General features: G+C 48.4%; 1 protein-coding gene across 7 annotated transcripts in view; it reads left to right on the plus strand.

Annotated features, from left to right (window-relative positions):
- The window catches only part of ST3GAL3 (ST3 beta-galactoside alpha-2,3-sialyltransferase 3), a 199267-nt gene that overhangs the window by 159838 nt on the left and 20895 nt on the right, over positions 1 to 18534 (plus strand). For 3 of the 7 annotated variants that reach the window (XM_045035686.1, XM_045035685.1, XM_045035687.1), the window contains 6 exons: positions 11403 to 11497; positions 14643 to 14706; positions 15511 to 15606; positions 15895 to 16081; positions 16699 to 16871; positions 16977 to 17061. In XM_045035686.1, the coding sequence (XP_044891621.1) occupies positions 11403 to 11497; positions 14643 to 14706; positions 15511 to 15606; positions 15895 to 16081; positions 16699 to 16871; positions 16977 to 17061 (700 nt within the window). The remainder of the gene's footprint in view (positions 1 to 11402; positions 11498 to 14642; positions 14707 to 15510; positions 15607 to 15894; positions 16082 to 16698; positions 16872 to 16976; positions 17062 to 18534) is intronic. The other 4 variants (XM_006934674.5, XM_003989993.6, XM_011284674.4 and 1 more) reach the window with 2 other exon arrangements.

Genomic DNA, 18534 nt, shown 5'->3' on the forward strand with positions numbered 1-18534 from the left:
AGAGAGAGCACAAGTGGGGAAGAGGCAAAGAGAGAGAGAGAGAATCTTAAGCAGGCTCTGCACTGAAAGCATGGAGCCCGACACGGGGCTCGATCTCACAAACCATAGGATCATGACCTGACCCGAAATCAAGAGTTGGATGCTTAACCGACTGAGCCACCAGGCGCCCCAGGATTCTTACCTTCAGAAGGTAGAGGTGCTGGGGTCCGGTTGAAGAATGAGCAGAAATTCAGCCTGTGAATGAAAAGGGGAAGAAAATTCCAGGCGAAGGGAATAGCATGTATGAAAGCATGGAGGCATTAAAGAGTCTGGCAGGTTACAGAAACTCTACATAGTTGGGTATGGGTAGCACTTAGGGAAAGGGAGGAGGGGGTATCTGAGGCAGGAGAGGTAGACAGGAGCCAGATCACAGGGGCTTAATAAACCAGAGGAAAGAGCTTAAACTTTTTCCTCTAGGTAGCAGCTGTCGTGGGTAGAAACCTGTATCAAGGGGCTGAACTATCTTCAGGCTCGCCTGAATATGGGACCCAAACAGTGTCTTTCTCCCAGTGTTTTGGCTCTGGGTTCATCTTGGTTTGCCTGTTATGTAGACTGTTTTCTCTATGTAGCCACAAAGATGGCTCCAGCAGCTCTAGGCCCAGGGTCAGCCCATTTTTTCTTAAAGGTCCAGTTAGTAGATATTTTGGCTTTGTGGGCCACAAATGATTGCCACAGCCACTTAACTCTGCTGGTAAAGCGTGACATCAGGCACAGACATTAGGTAAATGGATGAGCATGTCTGTGTTTTAATTTTTTTTTTTAACGTTTATTTATTTTTGGGACAGAAAGAGACAGAGCATGAACGGGGGAGGGGCAGAGAGAGAGGGAGACACAGAATCGGAAGCAGGCTCCAGGCTCTTGAGCCATCAGCCCAGAGCCCGATGCGGGGCTTGAACTCACGGACCGCGAGATCGTGACCTGAGCTGAAGTCGGACGCCCAACTGACTGAGCCGCCCAGGTGCTCCGCATGTCTGTGTTTTAATAAAACTTTATTTATAGAAACCGGCATCTGGTCTATGGGCTGCAGTTTGTACAAGCCCTGTTCTTGGCTTACACGGTCATGACAGCTCACTATCTCAGAGAAAAAGAGACTCCCATATCCTCCAGTGGCCAAATATTAGACCTCAGAGAAGAATTTGATTTGTCCCACTTGGATCAGGTGCCCATTTTAAGCCAGTTACTCTGGTTCCGGGTGAACCGTCCTGATTGGCCAGCCTGGGACATGCACTCCTCCCAGCAGCAGTGGGGGGAGGGGAGGTCAGCTCAGTGGAAACATACGGAATGAAAAGTAGCCTTCGTTTACACGGGGAGTGGGAAGGAATGCTGATAACCACTGCAAGGTGTCAACAAGAAAGAGCATGAACCGAGTGCCCGAGTTTCCAGTGATGATCTGGCTTGAAATTGGTCCTGACACAGCGTCAGGGCACCAGGCCAACCCCGGCGGGGCTGATGCACGCCCTGCCCTGGCCTTTCCCTCCGTGCAGAGTTTACACCTCAACTGCTTTATTTACACCAGTCGGAATACACTCGCCAGCTCCTTCCTTCCTCACGCACTGCTCCACCCCCTGGGTGGGACTAGAGGACAGATTCATTGGGAGGGGTCACCAGGCTGAGCTACTCTAACCCCTGGTACGTGCTGCTTTACTCTGTCTGGCCTCAGCGATACCTTGAGGGGAAGATTCTCTTCTCTCCTGTGCCTTTGCCTACACTACCCTTCTCCTGGAACTCTCCTCCTAACATTCTCCACCCGGCTCATTTACTTGTCCTTCAAGGCCCAGCTCAGTTTTGTTGTCATCTTCTTCACGAAGATTCTCCTGTAGCCCTAAGTCGTTCTAAGACCTTTGTATCCCTGTTACACGATGCACGATGTACAGACGCATTTTGTGATTGTTTGTTTACCCGTGTCTACTACTAGCTCCTGAAGAGAAGGGCCAGGGCTGGTTTTCCTTTAGGCCCCAGCCAGCACTCAGCACAGGGGCTGGCGCCGAGTAGGCCAGTAGTTGTTGGATAGGGCAGCATTTTCCACTCCATCTAGTCCCACACAGGATAAGGAGGCAGAAACTGCGTGCTGATGTTTGGAACAGGACTTGTTGGTTGTTACCTGTTGTTTGTGTTCTCTACCTCTGTGCTGCTTCTCCCTGGACATATGTCCACCTGCCCTAGGGGTTGACCATCCTTTCTCTTCCTGTTCTCCAGGGGACCCATTCAGGTGGTCAGTGAGGGAAATATGCAGGAAGACAGAAGTTTGCGAGGCATTTAGGAAGTGCTCATCTTGCTGGCTTGGATGTATACCAAGGTCTTACTGTGCAGGGCCTTTTGTGGTGAGGCTGCTGCAACAAGATCCCAAACAAGACCAGGTAGATTCTAGAAAGCCCATGTCTCTCTGTGTTGTCCACCTCCCACTTCCCAGAACAGGTTCTGGGACAGTGGATCTGTGGAGATTGGCCTTCACCCTGCTGGATGACAATCTCACTTCTGGGGGGCCAAGGTCTATGGCTGAATCTAACAGACAGATTAGTTGTGGCCCCTGGTCCTCAGGACCCACTGCTGGGTTCTGTCTTCCCTTTGTCCCTTGGGCTGCTTAGGCTGTTCACACTTACTGGGATGAGTAGCTAGAGGGCCAGACAGTCACAGATGGAGAACAGAAGATGTGTGTTATCCTAATCCAGCAAACCCACATCTGGAGGCTCCTCTTTCAGTTTGGTTGGTGGGAGCTAGGAGGGAGATCCTTCTCTGGGTCTGCTGGTGCCCACGTATAAGTACTCCTCACGCCCTGATAAGACCCAGTCACCTTTCTTGTTGGTCTCTGGATACAGGCTAAAGTGCTGGACCTTCAGAGCGCCTGGGTGGCTCAGTTGGTTAAGCGTCCAACTTCGGCTCAGGTCATGATCTCACAGTTCGCGAGTTCAAGCCCTGTATCGGGCTCTGTGCTAACCAGCTCAGTGCTTCAGATCCTGTGTCTCCCTCTCTCTCTCTCTCTGCCCTTTCCCCGCTCACACTTTGTGTGTGTGTGTCTCTCTCAAAAATAAATAAACATTAAAAAATTTTTTTTAAGTGCTGGACCTTCAGAAGTGGTTTAGGTTGATGAGCCAGAGTTGGGGACATTCACCTTCTACACTGCACCTCAGTCACACCACTGGGCATAAAATGAGCTGAAAGCTATCTTCAGAGGGCCCTGGGTTGCCTTGCTAGCTGGATAGAGTCTGTAGGTCTGTGGACAGGGCAGCCTGTGGTTCCTGCGGTCACAGCCTTGTTATGAGAGGCACAGGGGTCAGACCCACCCTCATCATGTGCCCTCCTAGTGCCACAAGTCTCCAAACTACGCTCTAGGATCTAAGGAGAAAAGAGGGACAGGTTCCCGTGCAACTTCCCTCTCCTCCTTCCCCTGTTCCTTCTCACGCACTCACACACCCTACTGAAACCTGATCCTAAGGCTGCCTCGCGTGCTGGAGCCCTGGGCTGGCAGGCTGGGGCCCGTCTGCCTGAGCCTGCTCCACCCTACCCTGCTACCCCCCAGGCCAGGGCAAGCAGGTCAGGCGTCCCACACCCCCGCTAGTCTGACCAGTCCTTCTGCACCTCAGAGGCCACCTCCACCCTGGCCAGGCCCCCACACTGGCACACTAGTCTCGGGACAGAAGCCCCTGGTTCTGTCCCAGGTGTAGCATGAGGCTCTGCCCAGGCCACCTGCAGAATTAACACAAACACACATACACGCACCACCTCTACCATCACCCCACCCCATTTCCTGTTGTTTATGGCCCCTAGCTCAGCTTCCAAGGCCTCTGCAGGCACTGAGCCACCTCATGGGGGCTGAGCAAAGTGCAGTGGGAACACTGTAGGAAGACGACAGACCTACCTGGGAGCAGCAGGGAAGGTTGTCCAGAGGAAATAGCCTTTGAACTGAAAGAATAACAAGGGATTTTCCAGGCAGATAGAGACGGGAGGGGATTGGGGAATAGAGGGGGGGGGCACTGCACATGTAAGCGCGTGAAGACCAGCATGTTCAGGGAGCTACAAATAGTGCACCGTGCTGGAGTGTGATAGTAGTCTCAGAAGAGTAAATCCCAATTACGTTAGATTAAGGAGTGAACAGGAGATGGGGGAGTTGAGACAGAATAGCCATTGTTCTTTCTAGGTGTCTCGCCACGAAGGCGTAGAGAGAGCGAGAGATGGATAGCTAAAGGGGTATGTGGTCAGGAAAGTTTGTTGAGTGGGTTTGTGTGTTTGTTTTCACATAAGAGAGACCTGAGCTTGATTGTATGCCTCGGGGTGCGGTGCAGGGTGGGGGGGCGACAAACAGGAAAGGGAACCAGAGCATGCTGAAGAGATCAACTTTGGGGGGCGAAAGGGTGAGATAAGGAAGCAGGAAACTGAATGAGTTCCTATCTGAGTGTCCTGGATTGGGCTGTGAAGTGAGAGAAGAAATAATCTACTTAAACAAAGTTGGAAAGGATAGAGCATTTGTGGAGTGTGGAGAAGGTTTGGAATAGCTACTGAGCAAAGTTGAGGGTCCAGCCCAAGGTTCAAGTCTATGAATTTGTATTGGCATCAGTTCACATCAGTGTGGTGTGTGTGTGTGTGTGTGTGTGTGTGTTCTAGCAGTACAAAGAATGCAAGAGTGTAGGGTTAGATTAATCTCTGGGTAGATTTTGCCTAATGGATGGGGCAAAAAGACAGTGGAACTGGGGGTCCAGGGTCCTGGCAAGAAAGACAGGAGAAATGGATGGGATTCTAGCCAGGAAAGAGACATAACCTGAGAATGAAGAGAATTTTTCTAACTAAGACTCAGAATCCAGAAACAATAAGGTAAAAGGTTGACAAATTTTACTACATTTTTAAAAAACTTATTGCAAAAAATGAGGGGAAAAAAGAAAGCAAGAAAATGCCGTAAGCCAAGGAAATGTTAAATAAACAAACTAGGAGAAATATTTGTAATTGTGTCTCAGTGGGTTTATATATGTAATATATGCAGGGTGTCAAAAAAGGGAAGATTGTTAGCTAGCACTATGTTAGTGATTATAATGTAATATACAAGTATATGAAACCAACACATCATACTCTTACACAGTGACACAACCTAGATGTCAGTTATATCTCAAAAAATCTGGGAGGGGGCACCTGGGTGGCTCAGTTGGTTAAGCGTCTCTTAGTTTCAGCTCAGGTTATGATCTCACGGTTTGTGAGTCACACATCAGGCGCATGTGCTAATGGCACAGAGCCTGCTTGAGATTCTCTCTCTCTCTCTCTCTGCTCCCGCTTCAGCCACTCCCCTGCTTGCACGCTCTCTCTCTCTCTTTCAAAATAAATAAAATAAACATTAAAATAATTTTTTTAAGCTGGGAGAAAAAAAGGGAAAACGATGAATCCTGTAGAAAAATGGGCAACAGATAGGAACCAAGGTAATAGAAAAAGGAGTGCAAATGGCCCTTTTATAGATATAACCATGTGCAATTTCACTTACACTAAAAGAGATACAAATGAAAACAACACAGAGATACTCTTTTCTCTCCTATCAGACTGGCCGAATTGCAGTGTTTGACAGTGTACTTTTACATGGCTGGTGGGGCACAATCCCTGTGGAGCGTAATTTGGCAACATGGAGCAAAATTACTTATGTGCATTTTCCCTTTGACCCAACCAACCCACTCCTCGGGATCTATTCCAAAGATATGTTGGCAAAGAGAAAAGACATATGCATGAAGTTATTCACTGTAACCGCTGTCGGTAGAACCTACTTTACACAAGATTGCAACAACTCAGGGGACTGAATAATATTATCAAGTATATAATTCTACATACTACTATGGAGTGATTACCACAGTATATTGTATAGCAAACAAACAAACCAAAAAAACACCTCAGTAGGCGAAACAGTATATGTTATTTTTATTGAATAAAGAAGGGAATAGTAGTACTCTGCGCACACATATGTGTACTGTGTATTTGCTCACCTCAAAAAAAAAGGAAGGGTAAAATAAAAATGAATTCATTGTAGGAATAATACTAATGTGAATAAAATACAAATAAAATGAAGTTAATAATAAAAAATAAATACTGTAGGGGAATAGAAGCAACAGAAGTCAGACACAGAAATAAATGTCAGACTCCTCTGAATGTATCTTGTTTTGTGAATTTAGTTTGGCACTAGGTAAAGTGTTATATCGTCATAAAACAAAATTAAATTAAAATGGGGTATAAGCAACCCCTAAAAAGCAAAAGCAAAATGAAACAAATGGACTTAACTACGTATCATTAACGAATTAAAACTCAGCAGAATTATTTCAGTGGCAAAAGCACCGTCACTTGTCTGTACTTCTCTAATAGGGTATACCCAGAGACAAAAAGAACTGTAAAGAAACTGTATTTAAATTGTTTTTAGTAATGAGAGTGTTAGTAATGTTATGCTAAAAATATTATATATTTTTCTACATGTATCTATCTGTAAATATGTATTAAGATAAAGCAGATAAGTAATTGTGTTGCTATCACTATAGGCAAGAATGTCTACTTAATTGAAAAGAGATACAAATATAAAGGAAGCTTACATAGATGACTTTTATGACATGTGAATTATATCTCAATAAAGCTATTAAATAAGAAAAAGAAAGTAAGTACAAATCTTGTAATCCTGAATTTAGGTTGGGAATACTAGTATAAATGCATGATGTATTTTCTGTTTATGGGGTGCCTGAGTGGCTCAGTTGGTTGAGTGTCCAACTCTTGATTTTGGCTCAAGTCATGATCCCAGGGTCATGGGATTGAGCCCCATGTTGGTCTCCATGCTGAGTATAGAGCCTGCTTAGGATTCTCTCTCTCTCTCTGCCCCTCTCCCACACCTGCATATTCTCTAAAAATAATAATAAATAATTAATTAATGTTAAAAAAAATTATTTCCTGGCTTTTTCCCCATGAAAACACCTGGGAAAAATGACTAACCATAGTGACATGAGCGACCCAGCCACCCAGATGATGGTCTCTAAATACCATTTCCAATAACCAGGACTCCTTGGAAAATGACTGACTTCAGATGGAGGCAAGAAATATATAGGACAAACCTGGGAACATCTTCACATACTAGAAAGCAAGGACATTTTCTTTCCTTGATTACTGGAGTGTGTTAGAAGCATTCAGGAGCCAAGATGAAAAGGCCAAAGAGTTTAGAAAAAGAGAGGAGGAAACCTATGGATTAGAAAGAGACTAGAGATTAACCCAATTCAGTGTGTGGACCATGCTTTCATTCTGATCTAAATAAACAACTATTAAAATAACAACAAACATTAATTAAGGAGAAATCTGAAACTGATGATTTGTTGCTATTAAGAAATTGTAGTGTTTTAGGTGTGATAATGGCTTTAAGAAGAGTTGTTTAGGTGTGGTTATGTTTGGGTTATTTTAATGTCTATTTTTGAGAGAGAGAGAGAGAGAGAGAGCATGCGCGCGTGAGCAGGGAAGGGGCAAAGAGAGAGGGAGACACAGAATCCGAAGCAAGCTCCAGGCTCTGAGCTGTCAGCACAGAGCCCAACACAGGGCTTGAACCCATGAACCATGAAATCATGACCTGAGCTGAAGTCGGACACTTAACTGACTGAGCCACCCACAGGGTGCCCCTGTGGTTAGGTTTTTAAAGATGTCCTTATCTTCTAGAAATTAATGCTAAGGTATTTTATGGATTAAATGGTATAATTTCTGAGAGTTTCCAAAATAATACACAGAAAGAGTAGATGGGGTAGAAGGGAAACAAAATTGATCATGACTGATAATTGCTGCATCTGAGTAATAGGTCCATGGGGGTTCACTGTTTTGTTTCTCAACTTGTGTGCATGTTTGAAATTTCCCATAATAAAAAGTTTTTTAAATATATCCAGAGCAGAAAAAAAAGAGTACCCTTTGCACAAAGGTGCACCCAAGTAGCAGAAGGAAATGTTAGAGGAGTCTGGCTTGATCCGTCAAGGAATAAAGAGGGTCTACAAAATAAGCACCTAAAACAGAAAGACCCAATAAAAGAACAAGGTGAGATGGACAGTGTTTAAAAACCAGAAAGAAATAAATAGGTTATTTAGTTATTTAGTTATTTATTTTTGAGAAAGAGAATGCAAGCGAGTGCACAAGCAGGGGAGGGGCAGAGAGAGAAGGAGAGAGAATCCCAAGCAGGTTCTGCATTGTCAGCACAGAGCCCGATGCAAGGGCTTGAACCCATGAACTGCGAGATCGTGACCTGAGCCGAAATCAAGAGTCAGCCGCTTAACCAGCTGAGCTATGCAAGTACCCCTAGAGGCAAAGATTTAAAAAAAAACCACTTACCAGACCCATTTAATGCTTTTTGCCAGGATCTCTCCCGTGATTTTTGTTCATTACTTACTTAGCTCTAGTTGCTGTAACAAACTACTGTAAATTGGGTGGCTTCTCAACAGCAGAAATGTATTTCTCACAGTTCTGGAGGCTGGAAGTCGGAGAGCATGGTGCCAGCAAGGTCGAGTTCTGGTGAGAGGCATCTTAGGGTTCATATGGCTGACTTCTCCTTGTACCCTCCTATGGGGGAAAGAGAGCTAGTTAACTCTCTGGCCTCTTCTTATAAAGGCACTAATCCCCCTCATAAAGCCTCTATTCTCATGCCCTAATTACCTCCCAAAGGCCCCCACGTCCAAGTACCATCACACTGGAAATGAAATTTCAGCATACAAACTTGAGGGAACACAGACATTCAGGCTAGAACACTAATGTTGCAACTTCTGCTTTTTTGGTCATATTTTCATTTGTGTATCCTGTACATTCAATTGTTGGGGGCCAACTTGTGTCAGGTGACCAGCAGCTTATTGTTTTTGTTGTTTGATCTAGCCTTTGTGTATTATGAGAAAGTTGTGTCCATTTCCACAGCAATGTTTTCATTATTAGTGAAAAAGAGGCGCCTGTGTGGCTCAGTCGGTTAAGCATCCGACTTCAGCTCAAGTCATGATCTCACAGTTCTTGCATTCAAGCCCCACATCAGGCTCTGTGCTGACAGCTCAGAGCCTGGAGCCTGTTTCAGATTTGGTGTCTCCCTCTGTCTCTGCCCCTCCCCCTGCTTGCACTCTGTGTGTGTGTCTCTCTCTCAAAAATAAACAAACATGAAAAAAAATTTTTTTAATTAAAAAAAAGAAAGTGAAAAAAGTAGTCTACAGAATAGTTTAAGAAATAATATGGGAAAAGGAAAATCAGTACAGATATATACCATAAGGTTAGTTGCCTTTGTGTTTTAGGATTATGGGTTTTATTTATTTGTTTGTTTGTTTGTTTGTTTATGTGTGTGCACCTGTCAGTATTTTCCCCATAATTAGCATATATTACAAGCTACAATGAAAATAAGTTTTTTTTTAAGTAAAAATTAACAAAATGCGCTTTCTCAGGAAGAAAAGAGAGCAAAGGAAAAAATATGTTGAAAACATTGGTAAGACCTTAGAAGATTTTATTAGCATATGATGTCCAGTACATATTGGGAAGCAGATAAAGCCTGTCCAAGCCTGACTGAGAAACTTTGCAAAGACTTTGTTCCAGCTTTTTAAAAAAGTTTATTTATTTTGAGAGAGAGAGAGAGAACAAGCAGGGAAGGGGCAGAGAGAGAGAGAGAGAAGAGAGAGAGAGAGAGAGAGAATCCCAAGCAGTGAGGAGGCCAACGCAGGGCTCAAACTCCCAAACCTGTGAGATCATGACCTGAGCTGAAACCAAGAGCCAGCCGCTTAACCAACTGAGTCACCCAGGCGCCCCTGCAAACATTTTATAAGCTCTTGACAGAGGAGGAGAGGTTCTCGCTCCAGGCTTATCCAGGGACCTTGTTTCCTTCGCTGTTTCATATAGGCTGTGGCCAGGATCCTCGGTGCCTCTGGTGAAACATCAAATATGTTAATGTACTTGGATTTGATATACTGGGTATGAGAGACATACATGATCCTTGTACACAGAAGGGAAGTGTGCTGACTCAGAAGTCCAGAGGCAGGCTGTTCGGCAGGAATGGCCTGTCCGTGCTGTCGAGTGTTGACAACGTCTTTCCAGCCATGAGTAATGGGACAGGGAGCAGGATTGAAAGTTTTCTGCCTCTTTCAAGTTCACTTCAAAATCTGTAATAATATTAGACGTCCAAGTGATTACTGGTATTATTCCTCCTGGGTAGGCTGATTATAGTGGTCAGTGATGATGGAAGTGAGAAAGGTTTGCTTGAGTTGGAGTACGTTCAGAAGGCTACCTCCCAGGCTAAGAGGGCCTCTCCTCTAGTCTTCAGGTTTTCAGTGGCTGATTCAGACTGAGTTAGAAATACAGAGACGGAGCCCAGGCCTAGGCCTCCACACATTCATTCTGGCCAGCAAGGCCCCGAGCAGGCCCCACAGCGAGAATCAACACACAGTAGATGAGCAGGTACTGGCCGTCTTCCAGGCTGCCAGGTGCCCTGAGAAAGGTCTTAGAGCCAGGGTGCTTGGTTCCACGTGAGGTTGTGTTGTCCAAGCATCCCCAAAGAGCTCGGTTTCTCCTGTAGCTTTTCCCTCTGTCCTCACTGCCTTCTGCATCCCTTCTGACTTTGCCCCACCACCCCCACCCCCGAAAGCCTGCGCCACGGCCTGCCCACTCCTTGGGCTTTCCCAAGAGAAGTGAAATGTTCTTTTCCCTTCTCAACTCAGCATCACCTCATCCTTCCTTCTCCCCCTTCCCCCCCCCCATCTTTCCTCCAGGCCCACATTACCACCCCCCTTGTGTTTAGTGTCCCTCCCTCACCTCCTGAGGAGCTTAGCCTTCCCTCCTGGTCTCTGCCAGCAGAGGTGCTCAGGCTCCTACCTGTCTAAGGCCTCTGCTCAGCCCTGCCTCTCAGCCATGGGACGCTCCCATTTTTCTCTTCTCGACCAAACATCTGTCTCCTGCGGCTCTTCTCCGTCTTCACTGTGAATTCTCCCTCCTCACCCTGGGTGGTCCACCTCCCAGAATTCTCTCCAAAACTCTTGTCTCCATGCACTGGCTGTCTTTGGGTATCTTTCTGCTCATGTGGCCAGTGTGTCATCTCCGTGTTCCCAGACCGCAGGAACAGCGTGGGCTGCAGCGGCTGGTGGGGTGCATGCCTGGGTCGCCTGCTAGAGAGCTTCTGGCGTGCTGCAGTTCCATCCAGGGCAAGTGGATCTTGCCTCTCCACCCCTATGGCCGGCCACATAGAGACTGCCCCTTCGAACTCAGGTTCCACTGGACAAGCTATGTCAGCAGCTACCCACTGACCCGGGGCAGGGAGGGTGTGCTGGAGTGTCAAGGTCCTCCCGGCAGATCCGTTGCCAAGACAGATGTACTGAAGAGCCAGGCCATACCCCAACTTATTGCATTTGGGGATCCTCAACAGCCCTGTTGTATTCCAGGTTCTCCAAGCCAGCACCCATGTTCCTGGATGACTCTTTCCGCAAGTGGGCTAGGATTCGGGAATTTGTGCCGCCTTTTGGGATCAAAGGTCAAGGTACGTTGGGAACCCTGGCCCACTCTACATTAACATCTCATCCCTCAGCCTGTCTCCCTGCACTCAGGATAGGGCTGTACCCTCAGAAGTCCCCATGTTGGGGATCCACCCCTCTCCTTCCATTTTTCCCTTCCTTTCTTTTTCTTGCTTCACTCTTTGTTTACTCAGAGCCCACCACTTGGCCAGGGCCAGGTATACAACAGTGGAATGGACAGTACCATCCTTCTCCATAAAAAAGTTCCAGTCTGGTAGAGACACAGATACTTAGAGCGCAGGACAGTAATGGCTCTGAAGGGGGAAGAGATCACAGGAAAGGACGTCAGGGAGATCCATCCCGGAGGACCAGGTACGAGGGGGAAATCCCTGAGAAGACAGAGGCCATCCCCCAGGAAGTCGCCCAGGCTCCTCCATCATCCCCTCTTTACCCCAGTCTCCCTTTCAGTTCTTTCTTACCCTGTCCAAGGCTGACGTCCCCCCAGTGCCCTCAGAACTGTCCCCTTCCATTGCCTTAGGGACTTTGCTCATGCAGTTCCCTCCTGACTTTCCCACCTCTGACCGTTTAGTGGTTCTGATACCCTGTCAAGTTCCTGTACTATTTCATGGCATGGTTGAGTTTGGGCTTTAGGATCAGACATTCAAGGATCAGATCTCAGTACTACTTCTTTATCAGCTGTGACTTTGGACAGGTTACTTAACCTGTCTGTGCTTTAATTTCTTCCTCAGTTAAATGGAGAAAATAATACTATTGTATTAGGTTGTGGTCAGAATTAAATAAGATAACTGTTGAAGGGATGATATCATTTGGCCAGGGGACTTAAAAATACTTGAGTCCTCTACTCAGCCAGTCCACACCTTCCTGAAAAGAAGACAGTGACCAGCAGGAGGACACTCTAGAATGGGAGTTTTGACCTCAGATCCCCAAGGGCAAATCTAATGGGTAGGGCTGAACCATGTGAAGAACTCCTTTTTGCTGGGTACAGGTAGCTAAGCAGCCTACTTTTCTCCCAAATCCTCACTCAAGACTCCAATCCTACAAAGCTATGAAGGCCTGGAAAGGCTGGTCCATAGCCCATCGGCCAGCAACAAGAGAGCACCTGCTAATTTATACCCTTTCTGCTAAAGTCCCCTCCTAGAAAACAAAAACCCAAGCCATACCTTGACCTTGGGCGATTAGTAGCAGTATGCTTTTCCTTAGAGGTCAAATGGGAAGTGGGAAAAGGAGGGTGTCTGTGGCCTTCCCTGAAGCCCTCCATAAGGTATATCTGAAGGCACTTAGTATAGAACACTCCTTAAAGATTCATTTCCTTACCCATTCTCCTTCACCTCCTGGGAAGATTAACTGTGCTCACTGCTTCTTTCTCACCCTTTACTCTGGAGCACTCTCTTCTCCTCCATCATTCCAGTGAAACTGCTCAGTGCCCCCGGGAAATCCAAAGGATACTGTTCAGTTCCTAACTTGACCTCTTGGCTGCATCTGACAGTGTTGTCCACCCCATCTTTTAAAAAAAAATTATGGAGTTGTTATCTTTAAGTCGGGAGGCATCCTTTCTTTACATGGAATATTTCAGGCATATAGAAAAGAATAAAGGTGAATACATTGCAATGTGTACCCAGCTTAAGAAATAAAACAGGAGATACAATTAAAGCTCTGTGTATCCCTTCCCATTCCATTCTCCTCCTTCTCCAGGAGACCATTATCCTGGTTTGGGGGTTATCGTTTCAATGCCTCTTTATCTATTTTTGTGACATATTTATATATCCATTGAAAATCTGATATCGTTTTTGCATGTTTTTACACTTTACAAATAATACGTGTGTGTGTGTGTGTGTGTGTGTGTGTGTGTGTGTGTTTCAAATCGATTTTTTTTGCTTATGCTTTACAGACATATCTGTATTAGTACCCAAAGCCAAAGGTCACTGGTTTATGTATTTTTTACTGCTGGGTAGTATTCTGCGTACCATGTTTAATCTGTTTTCCTTTGCTGGGCTTTTCAGTTGCTTCCCACATTTTGCTATTACAAACAGTTCTGCAGTGAACCTTCTTGTACAGGTTTCCTTAAACAAATGAGCAAGTGTTCTGATGCTATCTACCTAGGAGGAGAGCTGCAAGATCTTAGTCTGTGCACATCTACATCTTTGCTTAATGTTATTAAGATGGTCTTCACCACGGTTGTACCGATTTACTTACTTTATCTTTAGATCTCTGTGCACATTATCTTTTTATCTTCCTAATGACTCTGCAGAGTAGGAATTACCATCTTCGTTTGAAAGATGGGGAACTAAAGCACACAGAAAGTAAGTGATTTATCTAAGGTCACGGAGCCCTGAAGTAGCACAAGCCAGGATTGGACTCCAAAGCCAGTATCATTATACAGTATATTATAATGTTCTCATTATGCTAGAGTTTGAAAGGAGAGCAAATGACCATGGCCAAAGCCAGTGAGAGGCCAAGAAGAATGAGGTCTGAATAGTGGTCACAGGATCTGAGAACACAGAGGTCCTGGGCCCTTGCTGGGGGCAGCCTGAGTGGAGTGCAGATGGGCAGATGTCAGGCCTCAGAGGTTGAAGAGGGAAGGAAGTAGGAAGAGACAGCCCGCCAAGACCAAGGTTGGAGATGGGCAGTACTGGGGGGAGAAGTGAGGGGAAGACCATATCAGAGGGTGAGGCAAAGGGGTCTGAGTCGGGAGCTGGCTGGTCACACTTGAGCTCTTCAGCGTTGGTGGTCTCCTCATTTGCTCTCTGGTGTCTGCTCAGTCAGGGCATAGAGGTGAGTCCAGCGTGTACTCTGTCTCTGAGCAGGTCCTGGGCCTGGGGATGTCCTGGGACCTGACTGCAGAGCCTTTGAAAGCCAGAGGAGACTTCCCATGAAGGGCTGGGGAGTCCTGAGGGGAGGAACTGCATGCCAGCGCTGGGGACCAGCTCCAGGCAGAGCTGAGTGTCCCTGCCTGTACCCCTGCCTCCATCTTGTTCATCAGGGAGAAAGCTAGGCCAGTGGCCCAGCCCAACCTTGTGCCCAGAGTCCCCTCTCCCCACCTTCCTATCCACCTCCAACCTACGCAGTAGCATGTGCTTCCAACGTCATTCACAAACACTTCATGGGGACGTCAGTGACCCTCTAACAATAACCTCCCTCCTCTGTCCACAGACAATCTGATCAAAGCCATCCTGTCAGTCACCAAAGAGTACCGCCTGACCCCTGCCTTGGACAGGTGAGTCACTTGCTACCCAGCCTCCTGCCCTCAGTTGCCCGGCATGTGCAGAGGTGTTGAGGTCCAGCCAGACTTCCCTGGGTATCGTGTCCTCACATGCAGGCACAGCACATGTGCTGGGGGTGGTGAGCAGATAAGCGAGGCCCTCCAGCGGGCCTGCACCCCATGGACTGAAAACACTTGGCAAGATATTTCAGTCCTCAGCCATCAGAGGTCTGAGGGCCTGGGTGGCGGTGGTAGCGGAAGATGCCATGGCTTAAATGCAGGGGGCGGTGACAGTGCTGAAGCCAGTGGGCCCTGGGTGAGGGAAGCCCCAGGTGGGGGAAGCAAAATGCATAGGGCTCTCTGGTGGCTACTGGGAGCATGGGGGCTTCTGAGCTGAAAATAAGCCCAGCCATGGGTCCTGGTGCCCCCAGGCCTGTCCTCTCTGCTTGCTTTTCTGGCACAGCCTTCAAACTCAGCACACTTTGCCCTCTCTCCTGAACTCCACTAACCCTTGAGGAATCTTTAGCCTAGAAGGTCATCTTACCAGAGGCTCCTTCCTCATCACCCCAGAACTAGTGCCCTTGCCCCTTCCACACCCACGCTTTCCTGGAGAGTATCTGGGACTAGGTATGTCAGAGAGTCGCAAGTGACCTAACTACCCACAGTATGCCTTTGGCCTCAGAATGCTGCCAGAAGCCCATTGCTCTTCCCCCATTCCAGCCTGCACACGGCCAAAGGCATGGGGCCAAGGGCCAAAGGGGTAGGGAGAAGGAGACCTAGCGGACAGCTCTTCAGAGATCTCTGCCTCTCTCCCCTCAGCCTCAGCTGTCGCCGCTGCATCATCGTGGGCAATGGAGGTGTCCTTGCCAACAAGTCTCTGGGGTCACGCATTGATGACTATGACATTGTGGTCAGGTGAGCTCCCCAAAGCAGTGCCTCAGGCACCTGAGTGTCCTGGCCCAAACCCTGGTCCCTGAGTCCATTGAGAACCATCTGGCCATCTGGCCAGTTGGGCTAAGGTCAGCAGAAGCCTCAAGAAGAACCCTGGCTTGAAGGGCTCCAAAAGCTAGGTGACTCCAGGTGACCTGGCTCCCCATTCTCTGCCCCTGGGGAATTCCGGGGTCATAGTGCCTCCCAAACACAAGCCCACAGACTACATGCAGTGAGCTCAAGGCAGGCTCTGACTGGGCCTGCTCTCTGTAGACTGAACTCAGCACCCGTGAAAGGCTTTGAAAAGGACGTGGGCAGCAAAACTACACTGCGCATCACCTACCCTGAGGGCGCCATGCAGCGGCCCGAACAATACGAACGCGATTCTCTCTTTGTCCTCGCTGGCTTCAAGTGGCAGGACTTCAAGTGGTTGAAGTACATTGTCTACAAGGAGAGAGTGGTAAGCTCCCCATACGCCAGCTCCTTCCCCTTTTGCCCTGGCCTTGCCTGGCTTCCAGGTCAGCCTGTGAGTTCTTTCTCAGCCAGACTCAGAGTCCCTCTCCAGCATTCCCTGCAGGCCCTTCCCTGGCCTTAGGACCCCCTGGAAGGAATGCTTTTTTCTGGCTAGCCCCAGCATCACTCCTAATATTCATCCTCTCCTGCCCTGCCCTGCCCTGCCCTGCCCTGCCCTGCCCTTGTAGTGGCCTCCCCAAGCCCCCTCACACTCTGACTCTCATGTGGATCCACCCTCATTCCCAGCCAAGGGAGGAAGGCCTTATTTGGACCCTGGGGCCATTCTGCAGGGACAGCAGACCCCTCAGTGAGCTTGAGGGTGCCAGTTCCCAAGCCCATAAGTCTCACCTCTCTCTGCTTTGTACTGGTACCACTGACCTGCAGTTAGATCCCCAGCTGCCACTGAGTCTGGTTCTACTCCAGGAATGATCAGATTCTGTACTCCTTGTCCTAGGCAGACTAGGCCCCAGGCCCGTTTCTCTAGGGGATTGTGTGGCCAAGTAGGGTGACTGCTCCTTTTGGCGGACCACCCACGGAATCCCCTCCTGAGTCCTCCATTCACAGCTCGGGGCCTACAGGGATGCCTGCCAACTTGTCCAGGCCCGTTCCCCCCTCTCCCCTCAACCGGCTATCACCAGCCACCCCAGGGGAGGAGTACTGCAGAGTTCAGGCCGTTCGTCTTCCAATACCCAAGCCTCTTATGCGAGGAGAATGATGACAGATGGCCTCCGCATACAGTAAGAAGCTAGTTGTTCTTTCTGGAGGTTTAGAGGCAAGTTGGGAGGTGGGAACAGCTTAACCTTCCTAGGGAGGTCTCAGTGCAATTTGGTTTAACTCCACAGCCCTTTCCCAAGCAAGGCCAAGTGCAGGCAGTGTCAAGTAGGTAGCAAGCGAGAGAGAAGACAGAAGTCAGGTCCAGAAATTCAGGTAGGTGGGACAGTGGGGAAGGGGAAGCTGAATGAGACAGGCAGGCTCCCCTGGGTTTAGCCTGGCTCCCCAAAGGGGAGGAAGGGGTTGGCTTCAGCTGGCTCCAGCTCCAAGAAGGCCCGCTGCCCATGCAAACCAGGCAGAGAATGGGGCTGAAGGAGCACCCCTCTGTTTTTAGAACCATGGCTTGGATATTAGTGTCCTGAGAGCCCTTCTCTTTGCCTTGAAGGCAACAGAATTGGGGTCACAGGTAGGCACTTCTAAGGGGAAACGGGAGGGAATTGGTCCACCTTGGTGAACTCCAGGGCAGCTGGGGGCTGCTTTCCCACCCTGGCCTCTGACCATCTGCCCACCCCCTCCTGGCACATCCTTTCCTCTGCCCATGGACACCTGTCACAGGAGCTCCTGGAGGGCAGGGCCCTGATCCCACTGGCTTTTTTTTTTAACCCTCAATGCCCAGTCATCATAAATGATCTGGAATTGGCTCAAATACCAGATCCTGCTTCCTGCTGAGCAGACCGGAGGCCAGGCCAAGGAGGTGGGTCAGGGCAGCCAGGTGGGTTGTTTTTACATGTTCCTTCCGAGAACAACAAGGTCAGTTAATTCAAGGCTTTTATAGTTCATCCACGGAAGTAAGGAAAGAAAGAAGAAAAGGAAGGCAGCCAATTAGAGACTCACTGTACTCTAGCCACTTAGGGCCTCACTGTTCCCAGGAAGACTCTGAGGAGCTTACCACCTTGCCTGGCCCAGGCTGCAGTCTGATCGAAGATACTAGAGCAGTTGGGATGAGGAAGTGTGGGCTGTGCTCAGGCACGTGGTCACTCTGGTGGATGTCTGTGTCCTGACCTGGCCTGGCCGTGCCTGGAGATGTAGGACTGGCCTTGTGTTAGTGAGAACTCATTCCCAGGGTTGGTAGGGGTGAGTGAGAAGAGAGAAGGGACAGGGAGGAGTCCTTTGAAGTTCTGTGATCCTTCCCTGGCTCCAAAGTCAAAGATAATTTGGGCCTTTAGAGTGAGCTGCCAGAGGAGGCCAGCAGTGCCCATGGCTTCACCCGCCCTAGCACTTCCTGGTGACCCAAGAAGCCTGTCCTTTAGAACCCGTCCCTACTCCAAGCCCAGGGCCGATGAGTTCACAGGACCTCTCCCACACGCTACTCCACTTCTCTGGCATCCGAGACCCAGGTAAATGTGGGAGAGGCTGCTTCTCCAGGGCCTCCCCATCTGGTGCCAACCACAGGCTTGTCCTGCTCCTGCAGCAATGTTTCCAGCCATGCAGCCTCTGGGCTACTGGGGAACTCTCTGCACCTGCCGGGAGCCTCACCTGTAGAATTCTGGCAGGAGGCAGCTCTGCATTTGGGAGCCAAGGCCTGGCTGGGCAGTGCTGGAACAAGTGTCAGGCCTCGGTCACGGCTGCTGCCTGCCACTTGCTATGTGAACAAGTTGCTCAGTGGGTGGAACTTTCTGGTACCCAGGA

The sequence above is a fragment of the Felis catus genome, chromosome C1 (assembly GCF_018350175.1).
Source record: "Felis catus isolate Fca126 chromosome C1, F.catus_Fca126_mat1.0, whole genome shotgun sequence".
Taxonomy (NCBI): Eukaryota; Metazoa; Chordata; class Mammalia; order Carnivora; family Felidae; genus Felis; species Felis catus.